Source organism: Lagenorhynchus albirostris, chromosome 20 (assembly GCF_949774975.1).
Source record: "Lagenorhynchus albirostris chromosome 20, mLagAlb1.1, whole genome shotgun sequence".
Lineage (NCBI taxonomy): Eukaryota > Metazoa > Chordata > Mammalia > Artiodactyla > Delphinidae > Lagenorhynchus > Lagenorhynchus albirostris.
The window spans coordinates 8,760,253-8,783,150 of NC_083114.1; the positions used below are offsets into that span (position 1 = coordinate 8,760,253).

General features: G+C 45.0%; 1 protein-coding gene across 3 annotated transcripts; it reads right to left on the bottom strand.

The window, feature by feature from the left end:
• Window positions 1–157: 157 nt before the first annotated feature.
• CNTROB (centrobin, centriole duplication and spindle assembly protein) lies at window positions 158–22,483 on the bottom strand. Of its 3 annotated transcripts, none has more exons than XM_060132966.1 (19): window positions 21,692–22,483; window positions 20,822–20,906; window positions 20,490–20,571; window positions 19,852–19,975; window positions 18,797–18,913; window positions 18,467–18,583; window positions 18,033–18,131; window positions 16,422–16,658; window positions 15,944–16,078; window positions 5,557–5,690; window positions 4,855–4,980; window positions 4,489–4,651; window positions 3,603–3,864; window positions 2,544–2,698; window positions 2,217–2,280; window positions 1,872–2,042; window positions 1,589–1,721; window positions 970–1,042; window positions 158–713 (listed from the first exon to the last, which is right to left on the bottom strand). In XM_060132966.1, the coding sequence occupies exons 1-19, from the start codon at window positions 21,962–21,964 to the stop codon at window positions 588–590; spliced, it is 2,676 nt and encodes an 891-aa protein (XP_059988949.1). In that variant the 5' UTR covers window positions 21,965–22,483; the 3' UTR covers window positions 158–587. The 3 variants fall into 3 exon arrangements, with proteins under 3 accessions (XP_059988949.1, XP_059988948.1, XP_059988950.1); XM_060132965.1 differs by having other exon boundaries at window positions 19,852–20,008; XM_060132967.1 differs by lacking the exon at window positions 1,589–1,721 and having other exon boundaries at window positions 19,852–20,008.
• Between the last annotated feature and the right edge of the window lie 415 nt (window positions 22,484–22,898).

Here is a 22,898-nt window from a genome sequence, read left to right on the forward strand (position 1 = left end):
AAGCCATAAGACTGACGATTACAGCCATAACATGTGGCCTGGCTGGAGCAGAATCTGTCCATCAGAAACCTACTAGCGCCATCTGAAAGAATTAAATTATCTGCTCCTAAACACAAAACTGTCTCCCCCAAAATCAAATTTTTACTGAAACTCTCTATACAATAAATTATTCTTTTATTGAAAGTGTTTTTCTGATTAAGTAATATATACTTGTTTTAGAGCAGCTGGAAAATACAGAAATGTACAAAGAAGAAAATAAGAATCACCCATAATTCCACTACCGACCAGAGCTAATCACTCTGTGGGTTTTACTCTTGCAACACCGGGCTTTAGCTCACTAATGCTTCTGAAACCTAGCCACAGACTGTTTTCGTTCAAAGCACTCGTGTCTTTTTCCACAGAATATAAAATAGAAACATATAAAAAACATACTCAAATAGAACAATGAGGTTTCCTCACACAGTGGTTTCCTATAAATCCTCCATTTTCCAAATTCCTATGAGTCAGAGACTCTAATACAGACTACTGAGATTTATTAAAATAATAATAATAAAAATGAGAGACCAAAGAAGAGAAAGGCCAGGGACTTATCTCCAGATCCCCCCTCGACTCCTCACGCTACCAGGGGCAGGGTGCCCACTCTTCTTCCGAGCTGGAAGTCTTTCAGTCTTAGGGGCTGTAGCGAGGCGGCGAGGCAGAGCCTGGGAGGGGATCTGAGAGTTGAGGGAAAAGAGAAAAAAAAGTCAGTGTCGCGTCCTCTCAACCGCCCCCCTGCCACTGAGGAACGGCATCGTGCGTGGGGTGGGCCAGCGTCAGTCAGCAAAGGGGAAGGGCCACGCTACAGAAAACGGGACCCGGGATCGGAGGGGTCGGGCGACAGAGGACAGAGCCAGCTGGCGGGTGTGCAGAGGGCGAGGGATGAGCCAGTGAGAGCCCCCAGCCCCTCGCCCCCGCCCGACCTTCCCTTACCTCTTTCCGGGGCATGTCACCCAAGCGGGAGTCTGTGTTCCTTCTGGGGGCATTATCCCCTCGGCTGTCAGTCCTGCCATACAAATCAAGGGATGATGATGGGCAGCTGTTCCCCCGACTCTCCCCACACGGGGTGGAAGAACTACTCCCCAATTCTGTCTCTTAAGAATAAGAACAAACAAGACAGACCCGGGGATCAAACAGGAGGAAACATTGGTGGAATCAAATACTGAGTTATATTAGATTGTCACAATCCTAGGACTCTCAGTTCTGAGCTGCAGGCTAAAGAGGAAAAAACTAAGGTAGAAAAACATCTATCTTAGTAGAAGAGATTTTTAGTAGAAGAGATTTTTTTTTTAAGAAGTGGAAAAATAAGTGATTTTTTTTTTTAAGAAGTGAAAAAGAAAACAAAAAACAGACAAACAGAAAAGTAGAGACAAAAGACAGGTGCGGAGGAGTGAGAGCTGGAGGAGACTCCGATCTACACCTCACCCTCACTTCTTCCCCAGAAAAGGATGGAAGCTGCTGCTCAAAGGACAACGCGCACACTCCACTCTTCCTGCCCACAATCCAGGTTCCATCCACCTAGTCCCTCCACCCTTCCCTCCCAGGCTGGTACCCGCTGTGTTCCAGCCTCTTCAGGTACAGCAGCAGATCCTCGGCAGGCAGTGCCCCCCAGCCCCGAGCTTGGTACAGTCGTAACAGCTGGGACACCTCCATCAGCTGCCTCGAGGGTGCGAGCCCATCTCCACCTGAGAGACACATCAGTAATGGTTGTCATCCTAGGCCCTCCCCCAACCCTATCCCAACTCTCGGAGTCCAGACAGGCCTTCAGTTCCAGGTACCAGCTCCATGCCCGAGACCTACCCTTTTTATCTGCCGGGAAACCATGACCTGATTACCTCTCTCTGGGCAGCCATCACTGGAACCGCCGCTCTGTGAATGGGCTGAGGGAAGCTCATGGACCCGGAAAAGACTGGACGCCATGGCTAAGGGCACTTTAGTTTTATGGACCGGGGGTGGGAGGCGTGGCGCCTGAGGGGCTTCCTCCCAAGATGGGGCAGTCAGAGGACCTAGCAAAGGAAAGAGATTCAAATCAGGAAATGGGGCAAAATCCAAGGAATCCTGCCACCTTAGCCTTCGTGGGGCTTCGTCACTTCTGCCAGCTCCTAAAGGCCCATGCCTGGTAACCGGATCTCCCACCTCTTCCAGGCCTGGCCCCAACCTTCTTCAGGGGTGGTGCTCACCAGACTTAGGGGGCAGCAGGTCGTTGGAGGGGTTCTCGTTGCTCTGGGGCGCTGTCTCCAGCAGCTGTGGGGACAAGACAGTAAGGTTCCCTGAGGACCGCTGAAGAAAGAGACCTCAGTGTCTGAGGGAAGCAGCAACTGGGGAAGTAAGAGCTGGGGCTGGTCACCTAAGTTCCAGAAGGAACTACTGCAACTGGGAGAGGCAGAAGCTGGGACGAAGTCTTAGTCCTAAAAGGCGGATGAAGTCAGCATCCTAGTCTCCCAGAGTAGAAAGAGAAACTGAGTAGGGAGAGGAGAAAACAAGGTGGGACGGGTGGGCCCTCTTACCTGGTGCAAAAAATGCTTGAGGCCCTGCAGCTGGGAAGGGGGCGGCAGCCCTTGCTTCAGGAAGCCATCCCCGTCGGACCCAGGATCTTCCGCAGGGAATGGCCGCTCTGCCCTGTGATCGGGATGGAAGGTCCCAGCTGCAGAGAAGGCCTCAGCTGTAAAGTGAGACAGGGGCGTGTGCTGTAGGGGGGGGACTTCTCCACAAATCAGCTCACCACAGGCCTGGAAGGAAGGGGCCTATTAAATATAACAGGGGCAGCACAACCAGGAGAAGCTGGTCACGGTGGAAAACAGCCTGGACAGGGAAGAACTGAAGGCAACTGAGAGTCGGCACAGCTGAATTCTAAGACAGAAGTGTAGCCAGAGGGGAAAGCTATGGCACTCGGCTGCTGAATAAATAAATACCACCGCAGCACAGAATGGTTTACGATCAATAGACATGTTCCGGCTCATTCTTAATTCTGCCTGGGTTGTCACATTTACACCACACAGAGCACCGTCATCCCCACAAGACACAGCTGACTGAACCAGGCGTGGCCACCACTCAAGGTCAGCCGATCCAAGGGATGGTTACCAACTCATCAGATCGCCTCTCTTTAAACTGGACCTAAGAAACAGAGGCACCAATGTCTCTGTAAGGTTGTCTAGAGTCTTTCTGGAGTCAGTGTCGTGGCTGCTCAACTCACGTGCAAACCAAACTTGTGAGAGCAAGAACCTGAGGGAGAGAGAGGGCTGGTCGACCAAGAGGAAGGAGCAGATGCCGGGGGGGGCAGAGTCCAGAGCCCACGCGGGCCCCAAGAGACGAGGAACAGCTGCCCAGTTCCTGGCAGCACCCCTGAACCAACTCCAGTTCTCATTGAGCACAGATACATCACATTTCCATAAGCCTCACTCCCTTTATTTGAACAAACTTGAGTGGATTTCTGCTCCTTGCAATTTACGGTCACTAAGTCATCTGGGAAACAAAATGCTCAAGTCCCAGACAGAAAGGAAGCTAGGTTAAGAGGGAGCCAATCCGTGTGGGTAAGGAGAACGCCAGTGACTCCTGTCCCCAGTCACCTGAGGATGAAGTGAGATCTGGCTTTGGCTCCAGGGGCTGGAAGGAATGCTGGCTCTGGAAAGTGGGGCCCAGCAGGAGGCTAAGATCTGGGGAGGGGCTGCAGAGAACAGGTGGCAGCACCCCAGGCGGCTCTTCCTGTGCTTCCCGGCTCTGCTGCAATACGGGCTTTAGGGCCACGGCCACGGGGGGCACAGTCCAGATGCTCCTCTCCCCCTTCTCCGGTTCCTGTGGCCCAGGGCTGGAGGGGCCGGCAGGAGGAACCTGGGCACAAGAGAGGGTGCGTTTAAAGAGATGAGACATGGCACAGACACTTTTTAATAAGATTACAAATTAGTACAACGTCCTTAAAAGGAGGTTGGGGAACATTTATCAAATTACTATCAAATTTTAAAATGCTTACTTTTGAACTTACAATTCCATTTTTAGAAATTTTACAGATATACTTGCACAAAGACATATATTAATGATATTTTTTGCAGCACTGTTTGTAGAAGCAAAATATAGGAAACAACTTTAATGTCCACCAATAAGCACTTGGTTAAGTAAAAAGACACAAAACTGTGTACAGAAGGCTACTGTTTTGGGGGCGGCACTCGAGACACCAGTAACAGCCGCTGCTCCTCGGGGGAGGAACCGGGAGACTGAGGTGCAGGGATGGGATGGAGATTACTTTTCACCGTATATCTTTTTGAACAGTATGGATTTTTTTTTTTTTACCATGTGCATGTCATCATCTATTCCAAAAAAGATTTTAACTAATAATAAAGATTTAATAATTAAAAGAAGGAAGTAGGAGATGCCAACATAGGGGTGAACTATGGACCGCCCTTGGGAGGGAGCTAGATTTCCAAAGAAGGGGTCCAAACACAATTCTGCGCAGCATACCGGGGGACTGGGCGGAAGGGCGGCAGTGCTGAGCAGGTGGCTTGCCTCCTCCCAGTGGGCCTGCAGCATGGCCTGCAGCCGCTCCAGCAGCTCCGCCCGCTGCTCCTGCAGCCGCTGCCTCCCACTCTGCAGCTCCCGCGCTCGCGCCTGCTCCCGGGCCAGTCTGAAGGCAAGACGCGAGAGGCCATGTCGGCCCTTTACAAAAGCAGGGACTCGGAGAATAGGAAGAGCCAGAAGGGAATATGGAACACGTGAAATTGTGAAAGGCGCTGGGGCCAGTGCGGGAGAGGCCAGGGCTACAGAGGAAGTGGCCCTTCACCACTCCCTCTGGGACTGCGGCCTAACAGGGAGACCAGGGGCCAGCACCTGAGCTCATAGTCCTGGGCCACCTGCTGCTGCCTCTCCTCCCGTTCTGTCATTTCCACCTTGAACTGAGCCAACTGAGAGGACAATTCCTGCTGGTGCTGTCCATTTAGCTCCTGCAGCTGCTTCCTGGGAGGACACAGGTGAGAAAAGAGGACTGAATCTTGAGACAGAAGAACTAATCAAATAAGAAAAAGCCAGAACGCGTGCACGTGAGAGCCAGCCAGCCCAGCCGTGGCACAGGCGCATTCAGGAAAGAGGACAGCTGGTATCTTGGGATGGGTTCCCCAGAAGCAGGGACTATAATGAGGATTTATGGGAAGGTGGTTCATTTAAGAAGCATTTCTAGAAAAAAACTGGTAGGGGACTAGGGCTGAGGTGGGGAGGAGGCTCAATCCCCCAGGGCGGCTCTGGAAATGTTGCAGGTCGAAGCTCACCACTGTGCCCACCAGGGGCAAGGGAGCTGGAAACGTACATTCCTGTGGCCATCAGCTATTGGTTAAGTGCTACTTCCTATGGGGTGAAAATGGAAAATCCCCAAGCACGGCTGGCTCTCCCTGTGAACCTGAAGGCAGCTCTCCCACCGAGAGACTGACAGCAGCCAGTGCGTTGGAAGATGGTAAAGGGATCTGAGAGGGTCTGGACCGGGCCCCGACACCACCTGCTGCGGCTGGGGAGAGGCAGCAGCCAGTAAGCTCCACGTACCTGTGATGCTCCCTCAGGGAGGCTGCTTGGCGCAGGCTGCTCTCCTGAGCCTGTGCCAGCCTCTCTGTCACCCGCTGCTCCAGCTGCACGGCCAGCTCCGACTCCATCTGGATCCGCTGGCTTTCAAACCGGGCCTGGGAGTAAGGGAAGGCAGGGTCATTGTCAGCTCGGCTCTATCTGGGCTTAGAAGAGGATGGAGGATATAAGGTAGACAAAAAAATCCACGTACCAACGTTACCTCATATGCCTAAGAGATAAAGAAACAAGAATTTTGCCACAAGGAGTGAAAGAGGATTCCTTTCCTTATTAAACCATGAGGTGCGCACACCTTATAGGTACACAAAAGTAAAAACGACTTTGGACAATAGAAATATCTTTTTTTTGGACAAAAGAAAAGTTAGGTAGAACAATCAAATGTGTTACACGTGTCTGAGGTAACACATGCAATATTCCTGGTGTACCACCTGAAACCCAGGGAACATTCAAAAAATGTCCGTGTTCCCTCCTCCTAAAGCAGAATCATTGTCTCTATTTTCTCACCTCATAATCCTTCTTCAACTCACTGAAATCTGACTTCCACTCATAGTCCTTCATGGCAAAGAACCTAATTTCTAAATCCCGCAGTGGTTATTTCTCAGTCTTTATCTTACGTGATCTCACTGCAACACCTGCCGCCTACATCAGTTTTTCCTTCTAAAACCATTTTCCCCTTCACTCCTGTGATACCACCAGCCACGCGATCTCATTCTACCCGACTGCTCTTCAGTCTCAGCTAAAACTGCTCCTCCTCCAACTGCCCATCAAGGCACAATGCTTCCTTGAGTTCTGTCTTCAGTTTTCTTTTTGACCACATGCTACCATTCTGGGTCACTGATGCTTTTACCTGTGTAGAGCAAATGTCTAGCATTTAGGCCATGTTTTTGGCTACCGTTTATACCTTAAAACACTTTCTAAATCTCTCTCTTTATCCTGGACCTTTCTTCTAAGCTTTAAGCCCATATACCAAGAAACCTACTGTATATGCCTCAAATAGAACACATCCAAAATTGAGCTCATTTGTTTTTCTACCCTCAAACCTTTTCCTATTATATTTCTTGCCTTAGTTAATGGCACCACTCTCCACTGAAACACCCAACCTATTTGAAACCTGGAGTTATTCTTGACTCCTCCCACATCTTTGCCCCTCCCACTGGTCATTTCATTCTATTCAATACTAACAGCTCTCTAATTTACCCTTCTGCTCACTACTACGTTAATTCAATATTACTTCAAGTCTAACTGATCTCCCTGCCTCTATTCTACCCTCCACCCTCTCTCATTCCGGCCCTAGTGGATCCTCTACTTTGTGCCTGAGTGAATATTCTAAAGCACAAAGACGCTCAATTTGTTTCCTTGTTTGAAATCCTTTAAATGTCCCTACTGTCTAAGGAATAAAGTTCTGGCTGCTGAAACTGGATTATAGGGCCCTTTATGATCCCACTCATCTATCTCAGCTCTCCCAAATAGGTTCCAATCATACCAAACTCCTAACAGTTACCTAAATTCTTTTTTTTAATTTAAAAAACTTGTGGTAAGAAACGCATAATACAAACTTACCTTCTTAACCATTTTTAAGTGTACAGTTAGGTAGTATTAACTATATTCATGTTGTTGTACAGATCTGTAGAAATGTTTCATCTTGTAAAACTGCAACTCTAGGGCTTCCCTGGTGGCGCAGTGGTTAAGAATACGCCTGCCAATGCAGGGGACATGAGTTTGAGCCCTGGTCTGGGAAGATCCCACATGCCGCGGAGCAACTAAGCCTGCGCACCACAACTACTGAGCCTGCGAGACACAACTACTGAAGCCCACACGCCTAGAGTCCATGCTCCGCAACAAGAGAAGCCACCACAATGAGAAGCCCGTGCACTGCAACAAAGAGTAGGACCCGCTAGAGAAAGCCTGTGTGTAGCAACGAAGACCTAACACAGCCAAAAAATAAACAAATAAATAAAATTTTTAAAAAAAACCAACCTGAAACTCTATACTCACTGAACAACAACTCCCCATTTCTCCCTCCCCAGCCCCTAACATCACCACTGTTTCTGTTTCCACGATTTTGACTACTCTAGATGCCTTGTTACCTAAATTCTTTTTTTTAGTTTCACGTGTACAACATAGTGATTCAATATTTTTATACATTATAAAATAATCACTACCCTAAATTTTTTTAATGAAAAAACTTAATATATACTCCATCTGAGCCAGCAATTCCACTTTAAAGAATCTATCCTACAGAAAGGGTGCCAAAGATTTATGTTCACTGCAGCACTATTTTTTTTTTTTTTTTTGGCCGCAACGTGTGGCTTGTGGGATCTTAGTTCCCCAACCAGGGATCGAACCCATGCCCCATGCAGTGGAAGCACAGAGTCCTAACCACTGGACCACCAGGGAATTCCCTGCAGCACTATTTTTAATAGTGAAAAAAACTGACGTCAGTGTAAATTTCTCATCAAAAGGAAAATGCTTAAATAAACTATGATTCATCCATTTATAGCAATATTATATAATTCTTAAAAATAACATCTATACATCTTAATTTAATTCTTAAAAATAACATACTTCTATATGTATTGACATGGAAAGATGTCTAAGATATATTATGAGGTAAAAACAACAAGTTGCAGCGAATGCATACACATTTTTTTAAAGCACCAGCCTAGAAACCCATATAGAAAGGTTCTAAAAGGACACAAAGTGATGCGGGAAGGGAAGGCAACCGTTTACTTCTGTAATATTTGAACTTGTATTACAGACAACTTTTACATCTTAAAAATATTTTTTAGAGTTCTCTGGGGAGACTACCTTGAGCCATCCATGTAGAATTGACGACTCCTTTCTCTGTCTTTGATATTTACCTCTGATAAGTTAACTTTGAGAATTTAGACAGAAACTCAGTTTGACTTTAAAACTAGCTGACAAAACAAACAAACAAACATGAAATGAGGAAAAAATAATGAATCTAAAAGATGACAAGAAAGGAGAGGAAAATAAACACTGAATAAGCAGGACAAAATAAGATAAAGTTAAGACATGGATTCAGCTATGAATAAACTAATTAAATTAAATGAATTTAATGCTCCAGCCAAAAGGCAAATATATAAATGTTGAAAGTAAAAAAGTTAGAAAAATATTTCTCAGGGAAACTCTTATTTTTTTTAAAGACCAATATAGATCTATTAATATTAGGCAAGATTAGACTCTAAGGCAAAAAGTCTTGTAAGAGATAGAGTCATCTCATAAGGATAAAACACTCAATTTACCAGGAAAGATATAGCAATTTAAAAAATTATATGTATCTAATCATAACAGAGCCTCAAAATGTATAAAGCAAAAATTGACAGACTACAGGAGAAACAGACAAATCCACACTCAGTGAGATTTTTAATAGAAAAAAAATAAAAAGGGATATAATGACTTAAACAGCATAGTTAACAAACTAGACACATATACAAATAGACATATAAAACTTCACCAAACAACTATAAAATACATGTTTTTAAGCACACATGAAATATTTAGAAAACTTGACCATATATTAAGGGATAAGTCTCAACAATTTTCAAAGAATTTAAATAATAAAAATAGTATATTCTCTCATGATATCCACAAGAAACTCTCCAATGATGGGGGTGGGGACACGAAAAGAGAGGAAGCGGGGTGGGAAGGGGCAGAGAGAGAGAGAGGTGCAGACAGACAACAGACAAATGTAGCAAAATGTCAACTGATGAATCTAAGTGTATTCATTATACTTACTATTCAAGCAACATTTAAGACAGAAATATTTCAACACAAAAAGTTGGGTGGAACGTACATAAATAAGTAATTTTTTAAAAGACCATGCTCTCTAATCACAAATATTTAAGCTATAAATCAATACTAAAAAGATAATTAGAAAACCCTATATGTTTGGAAATAACCCAGGAGATCAAAAAGTAATCATATAAAAAAACAATATTATTCAGGGGACTTCCCTGGTGGCGCAGTGGTTAAGACTCCTCGCTCCCAGTGCAGGGGGCCTGGGTTGGATCCCTGCTCAGGGAACTAGATTCCACATGCATGCCACAACTAAGGAGCCCGCCTGCCACAACTAAGACCTGGCACAACCAAATAAATAAATATTTTTTTAAAGGAATATTATTCAGAACCAAACAATAAGACAAATATCACATGGGACAAGTTGTAGGATGCACTTAAGTTAATACTTATGGAGGAACTTAGAAGAAGCAAGCATTCATCTTAAGATTTTTAAAAGAACAACAGAATAAAATCAAAGAAAATATAAGAAATGAAATAAGGTACAGACATTAATAAAATAGAAAAAAAAATCAACAAAGCCAAAAGGTAATTTTCTGAAAATATATTTAATTAAATCATGAGTAAGATGGTTTTAAAAAGAGATGATGACAGAAATGACACAAATGAACAATATCTGGAATGAAAAAGTAGAAAAGATGCCAGGGACATTAAGATAAAATTATGAACAACTGTTAAGTCAATAGATTAGAAAATTTAGACTGAATAGATATATATAGATAAGAGAACACCAAAAATAATTCAAGAAGAAATAGAAAGCCTAAATATTTCTTTCATTTTTTTTAAAGGATTGCTTTTCTTTTTTTTTTTTTTTTAATATGGACCATTCTTAAAGTCTTTATTGAATTTGTTACAATGTTGCTTCTGTTTTATGTTTTGGGCCATGAGGCATGTGGGATCTTAGTTCCCTGACCAGGGATCGAACCCACACCCCCTGCATTGGAAGGCGAAGTCTTAACCACTGGACCTCCAGGGAAGTCCCCCTAATATTTCTAGAAACATTCAAGAAGCAAAATCAAGTCAAACACCAAGTATTCAAGAAATACATATTAAATCCAACCTTACAAACTATTTCAAAGTATAAGAAGAGAGGGAGTAGATCATGTTTCTAGTATTGGCAGATGGTTATTCAGAGTAACTGTTGTGCTGAACAAAAACAAACAAGTTGAATAAGATATTTTTAAAATATATGTATATACATGTATACCTCTTCCTAAAAAGTATCAAAGAGGTAATGAAACAGTATGGAATTACTAGGTCAAAGTAAAGGAAAAATGGGAGCCTAGCCAGGCTAGCAAGCACGGTAGATTAAAAAAAAAAAAAAGAAATCTTAAAAATAAATAAATAAAGAGACATGTACACTTTTTTTGACAGGAGGGAGTCCAGACATTTAAGAAAATCTGTTAGATCACAGGCTAATCACAGAGATAATGGAACAGAAATGTCAATTACCACACACAAGAAATACCATTTGCAAAAACCGTTTGGAAAAGTCACTATACAAATAGACGGCTGCAGCTGTCAAAAGAAATCCCTGAGGAGGGAGAAAATATGATTTCCAGAGTTACTACATTATAATACTCAAAATATACAGCTCTCAACAAAAGATTACAAAACATACCAAAAAACCCATGAAAATATGACTCATTCAAAGGAAAAAGAGAATATAACAGGAACTCTTCCTGTGGAAGCCCAGACATTGGGATTACTAGTCAAAGACGTAAAATCAACAGTCTTAAATATGCTCAATGAGCTATTTAGACAATAAACTAAAGGAAATCAGAACAAAGTATGAGCAAATAGGGGGTGTCAATAAAGAGATTTAAAGAGATTGAAATTATAAACAGGAACAAAACAGAAATGCTGGAGCTGAAAAGTACAACTGATGATATGAAAAATTCACTAGATACCACTATACATCTACTAGAATGGCCAAAAGCCAGAACACTGACATGCCAAATGTTGGTGAGGATGTGGAACAACAGAAACGCTCATTCATTACTGATGGGAATGCAAAATGGTACACTCGCTTTGGAAGACACTATAGTGGTTTCTTACAAAACTAAACGCGCCCTTACCATATGACCCAGCAACCACACTCCTTGGTATTTACCCAAAGTAGTTCACACAAAAAACCTGCACATGAATGTTTACGGAAGTTTTACTCATAACTGCCAACACTGGAACTTCCCTGGTGGTCCAGTGGCTAAGACTCTGTACTCCCAATGCAGGCGGCCCTGGTTCGATCCCTGCAGGGAAATAGACCCCACATGCTGCAATTCAGAGTTTGCATGCCGCAACTAAAAGATCCCACATGCTGCAACTAAAGATCCCGCAGGTGGCAACGAAGATCCCACGTGCCGCAACTAAAACCTGGCACAGCCAAATAAATAAATAAATAAACACTTTAAAAAAACCCAACAAAACTGCCAACACTTACAAGCAACAAAGATGTGTAGGTGAAAAGATAAACTGACAATGGAATATTATTTACCACTAAAAAGAAGTGAGCTATCAAACCATGGAAAAAAATCATATCACTAAGTGAAAGAAGCCAATCTGAAAAGGCTACATACTATATGATTCCAACTATATTACATTCCAGAAAAGGCAAAAAACTATGGAGAAAGTAAAAAGATCAGTGGTTGTCAGGGCTTAAAGGGAGGAAGCGATGAACAGTGAAACTAAGTATGATACTATAAAGGTGGATACATGTCATTATAAATTTGTCCAAACTCATATAATGTACAACAGCAAGAGTGAACCTTAATGTAAACTATGGACTCTAGGTGATAATGATGTGTCAACTGTAACAAACGTACTACTCTGGTGGGAGATGCTGCTAATAGGGGAAGCTGTGGGGGGCTGCAGTTAGGAAGTATATGGGAAATCTCTGTACCTTCCACTCAGTTTTGCTGTGAACCTGAAACTGCTCTAAAAAATAAAATTTATTTTAACTATTTTTTAAATTAATTAATTTATTTATTTATGGCTGTGTTGGGTCTTCGTTTCTGTGCAAGGGCTTTCTCTAGTTGTGGCAAGCGGCGGTCACTCTTCATTGCAGCGCGTGGGCCTCTCACTATCGCGGCCTCTCTTGTTGTGGAGCACAGGCTCCAGAAGTGCAGGCTCAGCGGCCATGGCTCACGGGCCCAGTTGCTCTGCGGCATGTGGGATCTTCCCAGACCAGGGCGCAAACCCGTGTCCCCTGCATCGGCAGGCAGACTCCCAACCACGGCGCCACCAGGGAAGCCCTAAAATCTATTTTAAAAAAATCACTACAGGGGCTCAATGGCAGATGTCAGCAGGCAGAAGAAAGGATCAATGAACTTGAAGATAAGCAACTGAAATTATCCCGTCAGATGAGCAGAAAGAAAAAAAAAAGAAGAAAAATGAATAAAACCTGGGGACCTGTGGGACATCATCAAACATACCAACATATGCATTAGGGAAGTCAAGAGAAAGAGAGAAAAGATATCTGAAGAAATAATGGCCAAAAGCTTCCCAAATTTGATAAAATTCATAAATCTACACATCCCAGAAACTCAACAATCTCTAAGCAGGATAAACTCAAAGAGATCCACACTGACACATTATTGTCACACTATCAAAAGCCAAAGAGGGAATCTTGAAAGCAACAAGAGAGAAGCAATTTGTCACTTACCAGGGAGCCTCAATAAGATTAATAGCTGATTTCTCCTAAGAAATCATGGAGGCCAGAAGGTAGTGGAATGACATGTTTTTTTGGTTTTGTTTTTTGGGTTTTTTAATTTATTTATTTTATTTATTTTTGGCTGCGTTGGGTCTTCGTTGCTGCGCACGGGCTTCCTCTAGTTGTGGCGAGTGGGGGTTACTCTTCATTGCCGTGCAGGGGCTTCTCATTGCGGTGGCTTCTCTTGTTGCGGAGCATGGGCTCTAGACACATGGGCTTCAGTAGTTGGGGCATGTGGGCTCAGTAGTTGTGGCTCACAGGCTCTAGAGCACAGGCTCAGTAGTTGTGACGCACGGGCTTAGTTGCTCCGCAGCATGTGCGATCTTCCCGAACCAGGGCTCGGACCTGTGTCCTCTGCATTGGCAGGCGGATTCTTAACCACTGCGCCACCAGGGAAGTCCCAACATGTTTTAAAGAAAAACGACTGTCAACTAAGAATTCTATATGGGGAGGGCGAGGGGAATGTGAGGAAAATCCTTCAACAATGAAGGAGAAATTAAAACATTCCCTGATGGATAAAAGCTAAGGGTGATCATTACTAGTGGACCTGACCTACAAGAAATTCTAAAGGGAGTCCTTCAGGCTGAAATGAAATGAAATTAGACAGTAACTTGAAGCCATATGAAGAAATAAAGCCATATGAAGCAACTGATAAAGGTTGCTACATAGGCAAATATAAACCTATATTATTGTACTTTTGGTTTGTAACTCCTTTTTTCCAATATGATTTAAAAGGCAAAGGCATAAAACAATAATTACAAATCTGTAACAATAACAATATGAAGGGGGAGGGACAGAGACGCATAGGAACAGAGTATACGCTACTGAAACTAAAGTAGGTATTATCCAAACTAGGTTATTATTACTTTAAGATGTTAATTGTAATCCCAAGGTAACCATTCAGAAAATAACTTTAAAAATATACAGAAAAGGAAAGAGGAAAAGATAACAGTATACTACAAAAATATCAACAAACTATCAAAAAAAAAAAAAGGCAGTAATGGAGGAACTGAGGAACAAAAACATTTAAGACATAAAAAACCAAACAACTAAATGGCAGAAGTCCTTCCTTATCAATAATTACTTTAAATGTAAACGGATTAAATGTTCCAATTAATAGGCAGGAATTGACATAATGGATTAAAAAAAAAAACATGATGCACCTATACATTGTCCACCAGAGACTCACTTTACAAAGACACAAAAAGGCTGAAAGTAAAAGGATGAAAAAAGATAGTCCATGCAAATAGTAAACAAAAAATGGGGTGGGGGCTATATTAATATCAGACAAAATAGATTTTAAGCAAAAAGGTTATATTAAGAAGATATAGCAGTTATAAATATATGTGCACCTAATAGAGCCCCAAAATATATGAAGAAAAAAATGACAGAATTGAAGGGAGAAAACAGACAGTTCTACAACCACAGCTGGAGACTTCAATACCCCACTTTCAATAATCAATGGAACAATAACGAAATGGAGGACATGAACAACACTAAAGCCAGGCGCTACTCTGGGATTTAACAGTAAATAGACAAAAGTCATTGCGCTCATGCACCTTACAGAAAATAAACAAGATACACTATGGGGGAGGTGGAGTGGGGAAATGGGTGAAATTGGTGAAGGGGATCGAGAGGTACAAACCTCCACCTATAAAATAAATAAGTCACAGGGATATAATAATGCACAGCATAGGGAATATTCAATGATATTGTAATAACTCTGAATGGTGATAAATGGTAACTAGACTTATCATGGTAATCACTTTGTAACATATATAAAAATATCAAATCACTGTGTTGTACACCTGAAACTAATATAATATTGTAAGTCAACTATACTTCAATTTAAAAAAATTAAATACCAAGTAAAATAAATAAAAAGGTATATTATGTAGTATAGTAGGAGAAAAATTGAACAGGGAAGGGAAAAGGGGTTGTCAGAGGTTGCAGATTTTACTCAGTGTGGTTGGGGAAGAACTCACTAGAAAGATGACGTCTGAGTAAAGAGTAGTTCTCCTTACTCTAAATTCTTATTTATCATACTCCTTCGAAAATGTGTGTGCTAGACAAACTCCCCATCTATCTGGTGAGCTCCTTGTTGGCCGGGGCTATTGTGTTAGGACTATCCCAGCACAGAGCTTACATAGAAGGACCATTCGATAGGTTTACTGAATGCCCACATAGACACGCACAGCTAGCATCAGTTCAGGGGGTACAGCAGCGTATAAGTTGCTACTGAAGTTTTTACTAACGTCTTCACCCTTGGTCCTCCATGATAAATTAGTTTCCATGTGGTCAGCCCTCCAACTCAATGGGCCAGGTGAAAAGTAAAAGTGTGTTCTCTCAAACACTGGCCTCACTAACCCAGAAACTGGGTGTCTCCTTAAGTCAACCATTATAATAAGGAAAAAAAGGGCTTCCCTGGTGGCGCAGCGGTTGAGAGTCCGCCTGCCGATGCAGGGGACACGGGTTCGTGCCCCGGTCCGGGAAGATCCCACATGCCGTGGAGCGGCTGGGCCCGTGAGCCATGGCCGCTGAGCCTGCGCGTCCAGAATCTGTGCTCCACAACGGGAGAGGTCACAACAGTGAGAGGCCCGCGTACCGCAAAAATAAATAAGTAAGTAAATATAATAAGGAAAAAAGTCTCTCAGAAACTCATTAATGTGCCCTTAGCACACATTTTATGCATAAAAACAGAGGCCCATAAAGGTCAAAATTCTAGTTAGAAATGGGAGTGTTTGCCTGACTCCTGAAAGTCACTCTGCCTCAGACCTACGTCTTCTCACCAGGAACTCTCCTCAAGAACCTCTGCCTCCTGACCTGCACCAGGCTCATCTCCAGCTGCAAGGCGTCTCTCTCTCTCCGAGCCGTGTCCAGCTCTCCTTCCAACCGCTGCACCTCAGACTGCACCAATGCCAGCTGCTGCTGGGCCTCCCGGGCTGCCTGGGCCTCCCTCTGGGTGTTCCCAAAAGAAAGAGAAATCAAACTTAAGTTTGTACCTCATTGCCTGTCTCCCGGTTACCTCTATTCCCCAAATCATCCTCCCGTACCCTAAAAACCAAGCTTCCTCTCTCCTCATATGTGACCTATTTCCTCATCTCTGTTGAATCTCACTCTTCGACCTTCCATGTATTTGATGCCCCCACCCCTTCCTGCAGGCCCTACACTCTCAATCTTCTCTCCCACATATAGTTCTTCACTCTCCATCCCAGTCCACTACATCGTGTTTTCTGACATCCGTCTCATTCAATTATTTTGTCCTTCATCTGTTCCCCCATTCCCCAAGTGCCACTTTTACCTTCTCCCTTTCCAACTGAGCCTGGCTCTCCTCCTGCAGTGCCTGGTAGCATTCCTTAAGCTGATGCTCCTTCTGGGCCCAGGTCTGCCGTTCTTCCTCTAGGGCCACCTGAAGTGTCTCCAACTGTTGATGCTCACTGAGTTGCCCAGCCCGAGCCGCATCCCGTTCTTCCTGCAGGGCCCGGCACCGCTGCTGTTCCAGCTCCAAGCTCAGGGTCAGAGCTTGCCTTTCCTCTTCCTATAGCCCCAGGAGAAAACCAAGATCCTTAGCATGCCCTCAAGAGACCAGCAATCTGCCCCCTTACCCCCATACAATGTGCCTGCTGAGAATTATATCCGTTAAAATACCATAGTTAACAAGCCCACAAGATTATATGGTAAATAAGAGCTTCTGTTCCAGAGTTGGGTAGATTTGCGTTCAAATCTCAGTTTGAATCCCAGCTCTGCATTTACTTTGTGTTCTGAGGCACACATCCTTATCTGTAAAGTGGGCATATTACAGTCTACCTTGTGAGGATTAAAGTTAAAAAGTATGTAAAGAATTTAGCACAGTGTCTGGCATGTAGTAAGTACTCAATATACAATAGCTATCCCCATCGTCATCAAAAGAAACCACAAAGACTAGAAAATCCAGCCTACAATCATGTACTAGCCAACCAGAAGCCACCAGCAGCGCTCTTGGATGTAGCCTGTTAGGAATATAAGTACCAGCATGCATGTAGCAAGCATGTGTCATGCATGCAAGAAATTCTAAACCTGGCTACTAACTCATATGGGTAATCTTATCATTTCAGCAATTAAAAACTTGAGTAAGTCTCATCCCATACCTTTTCTGGTCTGCCATAGACCAGGGTTCTCAAACCTGGCTGAACGAAATCACCTAGGAAATTTCTGAAAATATTTAGGCTCCCCAACCCCCCATATATCAAAACCTCTGGGAAAGGGTCAGAAATCTGTATTTAAAAATAATTATCCAGGGCTTGCCTGGTGGCGCAATGGCTGAGAGTCCGCCTGCCCATGCAGGGAACACGGGTTCGTGCCCCGGTCTGGGAAGATCCCACATGCCGCAGAGCGGCTGGGCCCGTGAGCCATGGCCGCTGAGCCTGCGCGTCCGGAGCCTGTGCTCCGCAACGGGAGAGGCCACAACAGTAAGATGCCCGCGTACCGCAAAAAAAACACAAAAAACAAAAAAACAAAACAAAACAAACAAACAAAATGATCCAAATGATTTTAATGAGGATACAATTTGCTGAGTCTCCAACACTTACTTGGTGGCAGAGCTTACTTTCTGTAGAGTATCTAGCAGAACTAGTGTTTTTGTTTTTTTAAAAAATCTTCTTTTATGTATGTATTTATTTATCTATTTGGCCATGCCAGCGAGGCATGTGGGATCTTAGTTCCCTGAGGAGGGACTGAACCTGTGCCCCCTGCAGTGGAAGCACAGAGTCTCAACCATTAGACCGCCAGGGAAGCCCCCAGAACTTGTGTTTTAAAGAACACACTTTGCCCTGGTGCAACTCAAATTATGAACTCCCACAATCCATCAAAAGCCCATAACCCTCTAGAAGTAATTAACAGCCTCTACTGGAGTTAACCCAGGAAGCATTCTCACCAGTGTCTCTCTTTCCCGTTGCTGCAGTCTGGCACCTTCCTGCTCACGATTCAGGGCCTCCATGGCCTCAGAAAGGCTTTGTTCCAGGCGGGTTACTGTCTTTCAAGGAGAGAGGAACACAGGATGGAGGAACTGAGGGGAATCCCTGTACTTCGAAAATCATTAACAACGTAAACTCTAAAAGCAAGAGTTAACTAAATGACTTGGGGGCCAGAGAGAAGACCACATGGCGTGAGGAAAGCTGAGAAGACATCAACCATGCAAGTTTGACAGCAGAAACACTGAAGGGAGAGGAAGCGAGGAGAACTGTCAGGCCTGCTATGGCAAGATTGAGGTCAATCTGTCAGGAACCCTGACTCCAGGGCTGTTTCTACCCTCTCCCATCCAGCCGTCACTGACCTACGTTCTAAAGCCCCATGACCCAGGTTGCACACCTCCTGCTGCTTGCTTCTAGTGAGTTCAGCTGCCTGGCGCTCCTCCTGGAGTCCCCGAAGCACCTCTGTCCGCTCAGCTTCATGCCGGTTCCAGCCCTCCACCACGCGGGCCAGGGTCTCAGGGAAGTCAGATAGAATTTCAAATAATTTTTTTGCCCTCTTTCTGCCCACAGGAGCAGGGTCAACAGCCACCTTCTCCCAGTGGTCAGTTAACCCACCACTTACCCCAGCTCCTAACATGAACAAAGAAATGTTGGTTGGCCTCCCCCTATTCACTATTCCTTGGTGCCCCCCATGGAGAGACCCACCCGCATTCCGCTACCCTGGCACCTTGTCCAGTTGTTCAATCATGATGTCTTTCTTGCGGTCGGCAGTCACGGCCACAGCTAACTGTTGCTGAAGCTCTAGCACGCGGGTCTGCAGGCTCTGAATATGGCGCTCACAATGCTGGGAAGAAGGATGAGGAGTCTGGATGTTGCCATCCTTAGTTTGACCAAAGCTCCAAACTTTCCAGCTCCTCTACAGGGGAAATGGGCAGTCGGCTGGAGACAGGGAGCCTCCAGTCTCCAGCCTCCAGTCGGCTGGAGACAGGGAGCCTGGGTCCCCAAAACAGAACAGGTTTGGGGAAGGAGAATCAGCAATGCTGGAGCCTAAGACCTCCAACACCTTCCTCTACCACCTCAGGAAGCAGGGGCTTAGTTTCCAGCCTCTTCCCTTTTCCAGATCTCCTGGGAAAAATTTCCATGAACCTTTTGGCAGGGGTGCAGCAGCCCATGCTGCAAAGAGTGAGAAGTTACTCCTGCCCTAAGAAGCATATTGGACACAACGATTCAACATGGCAAGGATAAAGGGGAAAGCCTTTCATTCATGGCCAGGCAGTTTAAAATGGAGGAAGAGAAGGTTCCAAAAATGACAACACAACCAATAATTCTGACTCTTCCTCTGCCTTGTCCCTCTCTCTGCCCCCTTCAATAGGCTGAGGCTCACAGAAACAAAGCTCATTATATCGCTGGTAGCTTTGCACAAGCCAACAAAGTTTGTTGTTCATTCACCAAACATGCACAGGGTATTTCTATGTGTTCGGTATGTTCTAGGCTTTAGGAAGAAAGTGCTGAACAAGATAAGGCATGACCTGCATGGAGCTTAGGTTTTAGAGGGGGAACACAAACGAGATATATCAGACTTTGATAAACTACATGAAGGAAATAACAGAATGATCTGAGGGAATAATACCTGGAGGCGAGGTGTGCCATTCTAGCTAGGACGGTCAAAGAAGGCCTGCCTTCCAGCAGAGCCATTTGAGCAAAGTCCCAGCCTGCAGGCCCTTAACCTTCAGCCCCTTTTCTAATCTTTGCTGCTGTCAAAAGGAAGCCTTTATATCTCACCTTGCGACGGGTATGTTCTGAATCCAGTGCATCTCTCAGCCCCTGAAAATCCGGGGGATTGAGTGGGGGCCCTGACCGAAGGCTGGTGTAGCGGGGAAACAAGTCCTCCAGGGCTTGGGCTGAGCTAGATGGAGATAAGTCGCGCAGGGGCCGGGTGCTGAGCAAATCAGGTAGAGAATATTAGGGTTGGGAAAGCTTTTGAGATCCACTAGTCCAACTGTGACATTTTACAAATGAGGAAACTGAAACTCAGGGCAGGAGACTTGCCCAAAGTTACAAAGCTAGGTAGATAAGAGATAGAGCCATAGATAGCACGCAGGTTCTGTGATTCACTCTATAGTGCTCCTTCATCTATTCCACACTCCCTGCAGTACAAGTTTCAGCAGAAACAAACTAGCTCTTCTGCAGGAAGAAGGACTAGAAGTTGGGAGAGAGCCAGGTACTAAGCAGCAGATGCCCACGTTCCCAAAGGAGGAAAGGGGATAGAAGAAAGGAGAGAAAGGATGAAAACTGAAAGCTAAGTGACAAGCATCTTAGGTCCTTAAGAGATACAAAAGCAGTAAAGGGAGAACTAAACACTAGAACACTTGGCTTTCCAAGAAAGGAAATCAGCTAGGAGAACCCCAAGGAAAACTCACTTAAGTAAGGTGGCCGTGCTGTCACTGTCAAAGGAGTCCTCTTCCCGTCTCTCTGAGCCGGCACCTGGAGTAGCGGACTCCTCTGTGGGCAGCCAGAGAGGCCCACAGCCAGGGTCAGGTAAGGACAGGAACAGGGACCACTTGAAGAAGAGGTCCTTCCTTTCTACTTCACCCACTCCTCCTGCCCTCTCCCAAAGAACGGGAACCTTTCCTCCAGAAATCTCTTATCTCCGAGGTCTAGGTCGCCTCCCCCCACACACCCTGCTTCCTTTCTCCACTTTTTCCCACCCCTTAAATCTAGGTTCTCCTTTACAGGGAAGGGGTTTACTCACGATAGGCCGTATCTCGTGAGGTTTGGAACATGCTCTGGAGTTGACCCCGAACACTTTCCATCTCAAAGATATGCTTGGAACCATCCTAGAAAAAGCAACATGGAAATCAGATGCAATAATCCATGATCTACCTACTGTCAGGGCAGACGGCATCCAGTAGCCCCTAAGGCCCAAGAATTTTTACTCTCACACCTGGGAAAACAAGAAAAATAGGACTGACCTAGTAAGAAACTCAAATGTCTACAGAAGCCAGAGAGGTAATGTAAATGAATTAATTGGGCACCTTAAGACAAGAGTAGTGAGGATTCTTGCCAACTAGAGAGCAAACATCCTGTCTAAAGACTCTGTAGTCCATGGCTATCAGTTTTTCAAACTCTGGGCGGCCTAACCAGTCTGCAGATTGGTTATGATACTTGCTCTATCTGACACTATCTATAACATGTATAATTGATTAAACTGTGTTTTAATGATTTACATGCCAAATTTTGAACCATATGATCAAAATAGTTTTGAGCTGGAAGGATCTCAGCATATTTTCCTTAAGTCCCTAGTTCCCTCTTGGGATGAAGAAACGTTATCCTCACTCCCAGCACCCACATCCCAGTCAAAGCACAGCTACCTATCCCACATGTGTCTCTGAAGGAAAAAAAAAAAAAAAAGAGCTAGTAGTTTCACAACTTTCCAAATTATGGTGGCCCAGGCCACTCTCTCCCTCATAAACATTTGTTCCCAGGAACAAGCATGATTGACTGTGTAGTTAAAAGGAATTTGGAATCCAACAATAGGAGTTCAAGTCTCAGTAAAGCTATTTTTTTTTTTACCACCCCCGATCCCAAGACCCTAGAGGTTTCCAAGACACATCTCCCTCACCTTCTTCTTCAAGTTGTTCTCCAATCCAACCGACAAGCTGTGACTCAGTTCTTGGGCCAAGCCATCTAACACCTCGTGAGGAGGTGGGAAGGTGGCGGGCAAAAACAGCTGGGCTCGGGCTGTGCTCTCTGCCTGACGACTGAGGTGCAAAGAAGTATACAGCTGGGAGGTCACCTCAGAGGATGCTTGGTTCAGCCCAGGGGCTTCTGATGAATCACTCAGGAGATCCTTGGCCCGGAGAGGTGAACTGGGGCTGGTAGCTGATGTTGCCATGAGTACAGGGAAGAGACAACTGGAGACAGCAGAGCTGGGAACTCCTGGTTCTGCTTTAGGAGAGCACAGGGGGAAAGTACCCCAAGAAGGAAGATTTGGGAGAAAAGAGGAAGACTCCAAGTGAAGGATTCTTGTTGAATGAGGGCATGGAGCCTTTCTGGTTAGAGGAAAGGTTTCCAACGGTTCCAGAGGCCATGCGAGAGGGCAAAAGGATTTCTTTCCACAGCTCCTGGTAACAGTGGAAAAGGAGGGTGCAGCAAGGAGAGGGTGGGGACAGAAGACCTGCTGCAGTTCCTCTGGAGCACTGAAAGCTGCAGATCAACTTCTGGCACAGGCTATCACTGGTCAACTGAGCTCTTAAGTTTTCACACCCAGAACGTGCAAACTGAAACGGACCCAAATCCAATAGAGGCCTAATTTCCGTCCAGCTGCCTTATTTGCCCCTCAACTGGCTGTGGTCTCAGAGGGGCAGGAACCTCATGCTCCCCACCTCCCCTCTCCTCCCACTGCACTCGTTCTACCCAGGGTCAACTCTCTAGTATATCCCCTCCGATCCCTCCTGTCAAGAAAGCCATAGCAAGGTCCCTAGAATCCCTCCCTCCCTACTATCCCCAAAGAAACTTGAACACTCAGTCACGCCCTCAGACGTCCCTAAAAAGTACGCCGCGCTCAAGTCTAGCCTGAGATCCCCTACCCCGACCACCCCGTTCCAACTACTCTCCACACCTCCAGTCCTCGGCCACGAAGTCGGCCAAGGTGGGGACAAGGGTCTGCCCCCTCCCCTAAGCCCCAGTTCGGCAACACCAAGACACCCTCCTTCTCGCGCCCTTCCCTACAATCAAAACCGTTGGCAGCCTCCCGCCCACAGTCCGCAGCCCCGCCTCGCTCGCCTCGATGACGTCACCAGCCCAGGACACCTTGTTTTCAGCCGCTC

What these genes read in the sequence shown, in the direction of transcription:
- CNTROB (XM_060132965.1), bottom strand. Translation starts at nt 21,964, where the DNA reads ATGGCAACATCAGCTACCAGCCCCAGTTCACCTCTCCGGGCCAAGGAT. An exon ending in CAGAACATACCCGTCGCAAG is followed by an intron (nt 18,914 to 19,851) that starts GTGAGATATAAA and finishes CCTTCTTCCCAG; the next exon opens with CATTGTGAGCGCCATATTCA. An exon ending in CCCTTCCGCCCAGTCCCCCG is followed by an intron (nt 3,865 to 4,488) that starts GTATGCTGCGCA and finishes TCTTGTGCCCAG; the next exon opens with GTTCCTCCTGCCGGCCCCTC.